The sequence below is a fragment of the Nothoprocta perdicaria genome, unplaced genomic scaffold, assembly GCF_003342845.1.
Source record: "Nothoprocta perdicaria isolate Ctin4 unplaced genomic scaffold, notPer1 scaffold_30, whole genome shotgun sequence".
In the NCBI taxonomy this organism is placed as follows: domain Eukaryota; kingdom Metazoa; phylum Chordata; class Aves; order Tinamiformes; family Tinamidae; genus Nothoprocta; species Nothoprocta perdicaria.
Window position 1 is genome coordinate 5,079,181 of NW_020455533.1, and position 9,667 is coordinate 5,088,847.

General features: G+C 66.2%; 4 protein-coding genes across 8 annotated transcripts in view; 2 read left to right on the forward strand and 2 right to left on the reverse strand.

Annotated features, from left to right (window-relative positions):
• The window catches only part of ZC3H18 (zinc finger CCCH-type containing 18), a 44,765-nt gene extending 42,957 nt beyond the window's left edge, over nucleotides 1–1,808 (forward strand). For all 5 annotated transcript variants that reach the window (XM_026042396.1, XM_026042397.1, XM_026042398.1 and 2 more), the window contains one exon: nucleotides 950–1,808. In XM_026042396.1, the coding sequence (XP_025898181.1) occupies nucleotides 950–1,148 (199 nt within the window). In that variant the 3' untranslated portion in view covers nucleotides 1,149–1,808. The remainder of the gene's footprint in view (nucleotides 1–949) is intronic.
• A 2,025-nt stretch (nucleotides 1,809–3,833) lies between these two features.
• Nucleotides 3,834–4,800, forward strand: IL17C (interleukin 17C). The gene is made up of 3 exons (XM_026042289.1): nucleotides 3,834–3,839; nucleotides 4,169–4,476; nucleotides 4,551–4,800. Exons 1-3 carry the CDS (start codon nucleotides 3,834–3,836, stop codon nucleotides 4,798–4,800), a joined length of 564 nt encoding a protein of 187 aa, XP_025898074.1.
• A 1,545-nt stretch (nucleotides 4,801–6,345) lies between these two features.
• On the reverse strand, nucleotides 6,346–8,630 carry LOC112949947 (cytochrome b-245 light chain). Its single transcript, XM_026042409.1, has 6 exons — nucleotides 8,573–8,630; nucleotides 7,770–7,839; nucleotides 7,320–7,394; nucleotides 6,983–7,066; nucleotides 6,811–6,892; nucleotides 6,346–6,528 (listed from the first exon to the last, which is right to left on the reverse strand). The coding sequence occupies exons 1-6, from the start codon at nucleotides 8,628–8,630 to the stop codon at nucleotides 6,346–6,348; spliced, it is 552 nt and encodes a 183-aa protein (XP_025898194.1).
• Nucleotides 8,631–9,177: 547 nt separating this feature from the next.
• MVD (mevalonate diphosphate decarboxylase) overlaps nucleotides 9,178–9,667 on the reverse strand; it is a 3,740-nt gene continuing 3,250 nt past the window's right edge. The window contains exons 8-9 of the mRNA XM_026042290.1: nucleotides 9,530–9,537; nucleotides 9,178–9,258 (exon numbers count right to left, since the gene is read on the reverse strand). Of these exons, the coding sequence (XP_025898075.1) occupies nucleotides 9,178–9,258; nucleotides 9,530–9,537 (89 nt within the window). The remainder of the gene's footprint in view (nucleotides 9,259–9,529; nucleotides 9,538–9,667) is intronic.

Consider the following 9,667-nt stretch of genomic DNA (forward strand, 5'->3'; position numbering starts at 1 on the left):
GTAGGTCCATCTCCCCCAGGATGTGCATGAGCTGCATACATCCTGCAGCCCGTGTTCCTTGTACAGCAGCCCTGGTGTCATCCCCCTGCAGCCTGGGACACGAAGGAGCCTCCCACTCTGTGCCAGGCCCAAATCAAAGCCCGGCCCAGCCCTGTCCTTCCTCTGGCCCTGAGGCCCTGTATTCTGGCGCTCAGGAGGACCCTGGGCCTTTCCAGCGGGGTGTTTTTGCCCACATCCCTGCTTCTCGCCCCTCTCCTGCCTGCTGCTGTTTGGGTTGGCAGTGTCGCCCGCCGTCACCAGTGTCGCCTGCCGGGCCGGTCCCACCCTGCGCTGGGCGGTTGAGGAAGCAGCCGGGCTCTCCGGGGCGGCCGCCGCTCCGTGTCCTGCTCTGAACTCGCCGGGGCCCTGGCCGCTCCCGCGGCGCCGCTGGCCGAGGAGACGGTGCGGGCAGGGGGGCAGCGGCGGCCGTGCCAGCCTCCCCGGTGCCTCCGGGCACGCCGGGCCATTCAGAGGAGCCAGCTGAGGCTCGAGGGGTCTTTCTGAAAGCACCTCGAGTTCCTCACTGACGGGCAGGGTGCCCTTGGCTCCCCTATCTCCCCTGGGGTCCCCTTGGCTGCCCTAGGGTCCCCACCTCTGGCTGCAGGGACGTCCCGGGAACAAGGGGCTCCTATGGGATGCCCAGGGCGCAGCAGCCTCCCGGAGCAGGGCCGGCTCCACGGAGAGCTGCGCGCGGAGCCGCCGCTCGCCAAGCTCCCCTGCGCCCTGGGACCGCTCTGCCCGAGCTCCTGCTCCGGCCTTCATCCCCCCCAGGCTCTTCCCAGCCTGCAGCCTCGCTTCTCCAACCTGCTCCCATCCAGTTACGCTTAGAGCGCTGCCCTGCACCCTGAGGGCTTCTCGTCCCCGTTGGCCACCCTCGTGCTCACCAACCTGTGCCTCTCTGTCCCCCCAGGAAGCGCCCGCTGTCCCCGCAGTCCAAGAGCTCCAGCAAGGTGACGAGCGTCCCCGGCAAGGCGGCCGAGCCGGGCGCCGCGGGCGCCAAGGCGGGCAAGGCGAGCACGCTGTCGCGCCGCGAGGAGCTCCTCAAGCAGCTCAAGGCAGTGGAAGATGCCATTGCCCGCAAACGGGCCAAAATTCCCGGGAAAGTATAGTGCGCCGAGCGCCGCTCCGCCACCCCCCTTAGTGACTGTTCATGTTTTTATAAATAGCGCAAAAACAAAACAAAACAAACAAAAAGCGGCCACTTTGGGATTTTGCAGTTCTGTCTTATTTTGGCCGCGATTCTTTTTAAAAAAAAAAATTCCAAAAAAAAAAAAAATACGGAAGTTTGTCAGCTGAGAACACGCGACCGCCAGGACCCGCCGGGGGTCCCTCCGCTCGGCCCTGGCGCCGGGGCCGCCACCGCCTTTTCCATGTAAATTATGCACAGAGGACTCCCGCCCCGTCGGATGCTCCCGCCTCTTTGTCTTTCTCTCTTTCTCCTTCCCCATCCCTCTCCTCTTTGCTAGCCTTGAGTTGTATTCTTCTAGTTAGCCCTGCTGTGTGTTGAGTGTCTTCAGCGATGCAGTTCAATATACTGTGTACCGAGAGAACCGAAAACTGCTGTGAACTACTGGCAACATCACCTTCTCTCCCCGCCCTCCCCAGGAGCAAAACAAATATATATATATTCTTGACTGAAGTCGGATTGGGAAAATGACCTGTTTTATTTTAAGCATCAGATTGTTTTAGTTGATTTAAGAGGAAAACCCTGAAGGTTTTGTCGGGATGTCTGTCTAACAAGGAGGGTCTTTTTGTTTGTTGTTTTTTTTGTTTGTTTGTTTGTTTTCCTTTTTTTTTTTCTCTCCTTTTTTTGAGGGATCTCCCTGAAATAAAGTATTTTGATAACCAGTTGCTGCGCTGTGCTCTGTTGTGTCCAGGGCCACGGGCCCTGCTCTGGGGTTTCACCCCGGGCGCTGCTGCCGCCCCAGTGCTGCCCCAGCAGCTGCTCCAGCTCTCCAGTGTTTGCAGCAGAGGCTTTGGAGCCTCCGGGATCGCAGCACCAGGGAAAGGTGCCGCTGCACGATCCCATGTCAGCGCCAGTGGGTGCCAGGCTTGAGCGTCGCAGGGCTGCATCCTTCCTGGACATGCACTGGGGTGGGAATAGGGGCTGAGCCCCAGTCCTTCCCTTTCCTTTGCTGCTGGCCGGTGCATCCTTGTTCTGCAAGGACGAGGGTGCAGGGAAGGGCGCGTGTGGGTACCCGGGGACAGGGCTGGCTGGAGCCGAGCGCCTGCAGTGCCCGGCGAGGAAAGGCCGAGTGTTGGAATGGGGAAAATGCTGCTCCCTGCAGCCCTGTCCCCATCCTGCTGCACCGTCACTGCGGGTGCATCCCGTGTGCCCATCCTGCTGCGCTGTCACTGCAGGCACATCCGTTGTCCCCATGCCCGGGGCCGGGGGACGCCGCAGGGTGGCCCTTGGCCCTTTCCGCGCTTGCCCAACCAAGGATTTCTTGGCCTTGCTGCAAGGGCCGCGCGCGGCTGCCCCGGGAACGTGACGGTGATATCAGCGCCGCCTTGCGCAACGGCGCCCGGGGCATCCCCAGCCTGGAGCCTCCGTTCGCCCGGAGCGCGGTCCCTGGAAGCGCGCGGGGCGGGGGGCGCACAGCGGGACGCGGGGGGGACCCTCCACGTCCCCTATGAGCAGGGGGTGGCGCTGCCCGCATCCCGGAGCCGTCGCTTTGCGGGCGCCGCGCGCGGGGCAGGGGCGCGCCGGGGCGAGAAGGAAGTGCGGCCCGCGCGGGGAGGAGGAAGGCAGCCGGGAGCTGGAGTTTCCAGGTGTGTGTACATCACCTGCGCCAGCCCTATATATAAAGGCGGCGGCAGGAGCGCTGCCACTCGGCCGCCCGCAGCCCCGGGGCAGCCGCTCGCAGCCGCCCGCCCGCCGCCCGCCCGCCGCTCGCTGCGCCCGCTCATGGTAACGCCCGCCCGGGGGGCACCCGCGTGCAGGACAACACGGGGGGAGCGTGTGCTCGCGGGGGGTGCAAGGGCTGTATGTGTGTGTGTGTGTGTGTGCACCTGTATGTTGAGTGGCACGGGGCTTGCATGTGCACGTATGTGTGTGTAAGGGCTGTATGTGTGCGCACCTGCATATTGAGTGGGTTGGTGTTTCCATGTGCTCATATGTGCGTGTAAGGACCACATATCTGTGTATGTGTGCGTGCACCTGCATATTGAATGGGATGGGGTTTGCATGTGCTCGCATGGGTGTGTAAGGACTGTGTGTGCACCTGCATATTGAGTGGCATGGGGCTTGCATGTGCTCATATGTGCAAGGACCATATATATATATGTGTGTGTGTGTGTGTGCGCGCGCACCTATGTGTTGGGTGATGGGGAGTTGCATGTGTGCATATGTGCCTGTGAGGACCACATATATTTAATGTATATATAAGTGTGTGTGCACCTACACACTCCTGAGTGGTGTGGGCGTTGCATATGGTCACATGTGCATGTAAGAATGCTATATATTTATATATGTGTACATGTATATGTATGTGTTTGTGTGTATGTACATATTATATATAAAATGTGCATGGCACGAAGGCTGTGTGTATGAGTGCATGTCAGAAGGATATAGGAGACATGAAGCCTGGTGCAACAAATGCATGTGCTGATGCTCTGTGAGTGTGTGTGTGTGTGTGTGTGTGTGTGTGTGTGTGTGTGTGTGCACGCTTGCTGGCATGCAGAGGTGCATGCACATGTGTCTGGGTGCAGCCTGACTGGTACAATGCGTGTGTAAGTCTGCAAGTACTGATTGTCCCTTAAGGGATGGCTGGCAGGGCTCTGCATGCATCTGGATGTGGGTATGTGTGTGTGTTTGTGGGAGTGCACAGGAAAGAGCAGTGCAGGGGAGCACATATGTGCAGATAATGTGTGTGCATGCACATGTGAATGTGTGTGCATGCACACGTGCTGCCAGCTCTGTGCGCATGAAAGGGGCTACCGCTTCTGTGCAAACACACGCGTTCAAAGGCAGCAGCCGCGAGCGCGCACGTGTGCAAGAGCTTGCACCGGTGCTCTAGCCGCCTAGACCCGTGCAAGCCGCGGGTCCCCGCTCCCTGCAGCTGCGAGCGATCCAGGGTGGGAGGAACGGGCGGGGAGCGGGGCCCCGCGCTCACGCCGCTCTCCGCAGGGCTGGCTGTGCGCGCTGGCGCTCCTGTGCGCGCTCGCGCCGTGCGGCGGCCTGCGGCGGCCGGCCGTGCCCGCGCCGCGCTGCTACAGCGCCGGCGAGCTGCAGGGCGCCGAGGCGCAGCTCGCAGGCCGCAGCCTGCGCTGGGAGCACCACGCGCCCGTGCAGCTCGTGCCGCGCCTGGAGCGGCTGCAGCGGGAGCCGCCGCGCCGCCGCCGCCGCCGCCACGAGCGCGCGTGCCCCGCGCTGCAGCCGCGCGCCGCGCTGCGCCCCGAGACCAACGAGCGCTCCATCTCGCCCTGGCGCTACCGGTGAGTGAGCTGCCCCTGCCCCACGGCTGCCCCACGGCTGCCCCACGCGGCTCACGCGCCTCCGCCGCCCGCAGCATCGACGAGGACGAGGACCGGTACCCGCGGAAACTCGCCTTCGCCGAGTGCCTGTGCCGCGGCTGCGTGGACGTGAAGACGGGCCGCGAGACCACGGCGCTCAACTCGGTCGCCATCCACCAGACGCTGATGGTGCTGCGGCGCAAGCCGTGCCCCGGCGCCGGCGGCCACGGGCTCTTCGCCCTCGAGGTGGACTACATCAGGGTGCCCGTGGGCTGCACGTGCGTCCTGCCCCGCACGGGCCGCTGAGCCGCCCGCGCGCCCGGCCCGGCCCTAGCGTGACCGTGTCACGGCACCCGCCCCGTGCTTGTTTTAAAGCACCCGCCTCGCACCGGGGAGCGGGGGGGGCTCCCCCCCCCCCCGCACCCTCCCCCGGCCTGATTAATTTATGAGTTATTTATGAGCCCTGCCCCGGGGCTGGGATGGGATGGGGAGGGGGCCGGGCATGGCCAGCCCGGTGTCGTTTTTAACCCCCGTATTTATTGCCGATGCCCCGCGAACGCTGCGGTTATTTATTGCCCCATGTGCTATTTATTGTGCTATTTAACGCTGCCCGCGGGGCAGCCTGCAAATAAAGCCTGATCCCCCCCATCACGCCTGTGTGTCACCCGCTGTGCCCCACGGTGCCGATGCCCCCGTGCCCGCGCCCCGGCGGGACCAGCCCTGCCGCAGCCCGCGGCGCCCGGCCACCCACTCCTTTCCCACGGCTCGCCCACGGGCCCAGCGCCACCTGCTGGGACCGGCCCCGCGATGCTACCCCCACAGCACCCATGGGTGCCCTTGCACCCTGCGGCCACCCCCAGCGTGCTGCAAAGGGGCTCCCTGCAGCATCCGCTGCCACCCAAGAGCAGGATGTGTGGGCTGAAATAGGGGTGAGTCTGCACACAGCAAGGCAGGGCTTTGTGCGTGGGGACAGGGGCAGCAGGACAGGGCCATATATATGAGGACAGGGCCGTATGTATGTATGGGGAGAGGGCTGCGAGTCCCCGTGGGCCACTGCACGGCAGGGAGGACGGGGATGGGACAAGGCTGCAGGGCACATGGGCAAATATCGGCTTGCAAAAGGACCAAGTCAAGGCAGGGATTGCAGGGAGCAGCTCTGCAGGGTGCAACGCGGGTGCCCGCGTGGGGCTGCTCCCTGTGCGCCCGACATCCCCAGGGCCGGGACAGCTCATGGGACACGAGGAAACCGCAGCTCTTGAGACGAGGCTGCATCGCAACTCGCCTTGTGCCCGGTGCCACTTCATGCCCTGTTGAATGGGATGGACCATCTGGGCCCCTCTGGCTGCCCCAGCAGTGCTCAGAGCACGGGTTGCTGCCCAGGTGCAGCTCCCACTGCCTTGGCCCGTGTCCGATGCAGGGATGTGCCCAGTGTCCTGCTCTTGGCCATTAAACCCATCCCCAGTGCAGCCCTCATGCTGCAAATCCAGGCGCAGAGGAGCGGCCTCTCCTTCCCCATCCCAGGCTGTGACAGTAAATCCCAATGCTGGGATGAGCCCAGAGATCCTTCTGCAGGGATAGGCTCAGTTCAAGCCCAGTGCTCACTCCTAGGGCAACAAGGGAGCCCCTGTGCACAGAGAAACGACCCCGCAACCCCCTGCCCTCACAGCACTGAGCACTGACGCTCTCATCTCACCCCGGGCAGAGCGGAGGCAGACACGGTGCCTGTGCGGGTTGCTCATCCGTTCTTTTATTGCAACAGCAACCGCAACAGGCGGCGATAACGAGCGGCACGAGCGGCCCCCCGCCCTGGCGAGTTCGGGGCCTCCCCGGCGGCTGCAGGGGGGCCCGGCCTCACTCGGCCTCCACGGCGGCGGGGTTCACCTGGCCCCCCAGCTCGGCGGGCGGCCGCTTGCGCGCGTCGGCGGGCGGCCGCGGCGGCGGGTTGCTGGGCGGCTGCTTGATGGTGTCGCCCACGTGCGGGCGCGCGCGGGGCTTCTGCTCGATGGGTCTCCACTCCTCCCCGCGCACGGCCGCCTGCGGGACGGGGAGGGCGTCAGGAGGGACCCCCGGGGAGCCCCTCAGCCGGCAAACCCCCAATGAGCCCCTAGTGCCCGGCCTGGGGGCGCAGCAAGCCCAGAGGGGCCCAGGCGTCCTGCCCCCCACAACCACCCCATAGAGACACAGCCTGCAACACCAGCCACCCCATAGCTTTGTTTTTGCAGTGCAAAAAGGCAAAAGGGAAAAAAAAAAAAAGGCAAAAAACAACCCTAGTTTTGCTCTTGCGGGGCAGGGGCCAGGATGGCAGAGCCGACTCACCAGCAGGTAGATGCCGCTGGCGATGCCCAGGCACACGGTGCCCAGGATGGTGGAGAGCAGGAAGCCGGCGGGCACGGCCAGGCTGCACAGTAGAGAAGGGGGCGCTGAGCGAGGGGCGCCCAGGGCCAGAGGGGCTGCCCCCCAGCCCTGCAGAGCCCCCAGCCCCACTCACGCGGCGTGCAGGATGGCCCGGACGTAGTAATTCCTCGTGAGGGGCCCGAACACCTTCAGCACGGCGGTCATGTACCGCTGGCCACTGCGGAGGGTGGAGGGATGCGCTGGGGTCAGGATGGCCCCAGGACCCTCCCCATACCCCTGCACCCCTAGCAACAGCAGCACCCCGTGCCCATGGGATTCGGACCAGGAAAGCCTGGGAGAAGCTGCTTCCTGCTGCCTCTTCCCAATCCCGCACCGCCCGGGGCTGTGTCCCCCCAGTTGGGGTGTCCCTCCCGTTGGAGACCGGCTCCAGTGCTCCCAGTTCGCTCTGCCCTGGTGGGGGCAGCACTTACCACCTCTCCATCGTGGAGCCCTTTTGCCGCCTGCTCCGGGGGTACTCGAGCAGGCAGACGAAGACCCCGGCCGCGCTGCAGGGTGTCAAGGAAGGGGCTGTTTGGGGCCAGGGATTGTCCCCGGCGTGCCAGGATTGTCCCCTGGGATGCCACCATTGCCGGGGGTGGGGAGGAGAGGGGAGACAGGGCAATGCAAGGGCAGGGGACAGGCGAGCAGCCGCCACAGTGCCCACAAGTGACAGGGTTGTCACCCCACCCAGCAGGGATGCAAAGGGCATCGCACAATCCCAGGGCTGGGATCTAAGGCCTGCAGGAAAAGGGGCCATTCGGGGCCAGAAAATGGCGATGGAAGAAAAGAACGTAAAAAAAAGAGGAACTTGAGGAAAGAAAGTGAAAGTGAAGGGGGGAGGCAGCCCCCAGCCCCATCCCGCTCCCCGCTCCAAAGGATACATGGCGTAGGCCGCGAAGTACCAGCCCTTGAACTGCCCCGCCACGGCCACGATGCCGCCCGTGAGCATGACTGTGGGGACACGCAGGGTGGGCTGGGGGTGACGGACCCCTCTGCTCCCCAGTGCAGGCAGGGGGGCTGCAGGTCTTTGCGGGAGGTTTGGGGGGCCGGGAGCTTTGCCACGGTGCCCGGAGGGAGAGGAAGAGGAGGCTCTGGGCAGGGAGGAGGAAGAGGAGGCTCTGGCCTGGCTCGTGCCCGGCCGGGACTTCCCCGGGCAGCTCCGCACCTCCTGCTTGCACCACCCTGGAAAACCCGGCGGGTCCCAGCACCTCTGGGATCAGGACTGGGGGCCGGGGACCCCACGGACCCCCACTGTGACAGCGGTGACCCCCCACAGCGGTGACATCCCCTGAACCCCAGCTCCGAGGGCCGGGGGAAGAGACCCCGAGCTCCGTCCTGAGCGGTGCCCGGCGCGTGGCCCGCGTTGCGTGCAGGGCTCTGTCCCCTCAGCAGCCAGGAAGCCAGCGGCGCCGGGCACGGAGCAGCGCCAAGGGCGGCTGGGAGGGATGGGGACACGGGGCTGGGCGCCTGGCAGCCCCTTGGGGACAGGGGCAGCGACGAGGGGACGCGGGGTCTGCGCGAGCACACGGGGGGCTGTGGAGCCGCGGGGGGGGCCCCGCCAGGGCCGTCGCTGCCTCGCGCTCGACCCTCGGAGCAGCGGCCGGAGCCTCGCGGGGAGGCGCCGCGTCCCCCCGGCCCCCGCCCGGCCCCGCGCCGACGGGGCGGCCCGGCCGCGCGCACTCACTGAGCCCGGCCGCCAGCGCCTGCTCGTTGGCCCACATGGCCCACTCGATCTGCCCCATGGCCGGCCGGTACCGCCCGGTACCGCCCGCTGCGCTCCCCTTCGCTTCGGTTCGGCCCGGCCCGGCCCCGCTCGGCTCGGCCGGGGCGGAAGCGCCCGGCTACAATGTAGCCCCGGGGGGCCCCGCCCCGCGCGCGAGCCCCGCCCCGCGCGCGAGCCCCGCCCACGAAAGCCGCGACGGGACGGGGGCAGGAGCGGTCCCATCGAGGGACCGGGGGGGACAGGGGCGGCCCCACGGAAGGGGCACGCGGGGGACCGGGACACGAGGGGCAGGCGCAGCCCCCCCGGCCGCGCTCACACAGGCCACGGTGCCGCTGCAGCTGGAAAAACTGTATTTGTTGGCAAAAAGGTAAAAACCGGCTCCCAGGGGGCACATCCTGCCCCAGGCCGAGGCGACGGGCACCTGAGCCGGGGGCAGCCCGTGGGGGTCCGGCCCATGGAGCCCCCCAGGCCGCCGTGTGTCGCAGCCGTCCCTCGGTGCTGCGGCCGTCCCTCGGTGTCACAGCCGTCCCGCGGTGTCCCCACGGGCTCGGCCCCACGGCAGGGGCTCAGGCGCCGCTGCGGGGCAGCCCGTCCGGCCCCAGGAGGTGCTGGCTGGGGTCGTCCAGGAGCTGGGGGCCGGGGCCGGGCTGGGGGCACAGGGGAGGCGTGGGGGGAGGAAGGGCCCCGTCCCGGCTCCGGGCCAGGACCCCCCATCGGAGACCCCTGGGGACGGGGCAGGGAGCTGGCGTTGTGGGATGGGGCTGGGGTCCTGCACATCCCTTGGGATGGGGACCCTGCAGACACTGCTGGGGATGGGACCCTGCACCCCAGGGGGTTGGACCCTGTCCCCCTTCTTCTCCCCTCAGGGACAGGACCCTGTTAACACCACCAGGGATGGGGACAGGAGCCTGCAACCACCTTGAAGTCTGGGGACAGGACATGGGACTCTGCATCCCTCCCTCTCCTGCCAGGGCTGGGACCCTGCAAACACTGCTGGGGATGGGACAGGACCCTGCACCCTGGGATATGGGACCCTGCTGGGATGGGGACAGGACC

Coding starts and splice junctions, on each gene's coding strand:
- IL17C (XM_026042289.1), top strand. Junction 4,477..4,550: donor ATCTCGCCCTGGCGCTACCG/GTGAGTGAGCTG, acceptor CGCCGCCCGCAG/CATCGACGAGGACGAGGACC.
- LOC112949947 (XM_026042409.1), bottom strand. CDS start 8,630: ATGGGGCAGATCGAGTGGGCCATGTGGGCCAACGAGCAGGCGCTGGCG. Junction 7,840..8,572: donor GGCGCTGGCGGCCGGGCTCA/GTGAGTGCGCGC, acceptor GTGTCCCCACAG/TCATGCTCACGGGCGGCATC. Junction 7,395..7,769: donor TACTTCGCGGCCTACGCCAT/GTATCCTTTGGA, acceptor GACACCCTGCAG/CGCGGCCGGGGTCTTCGTCT.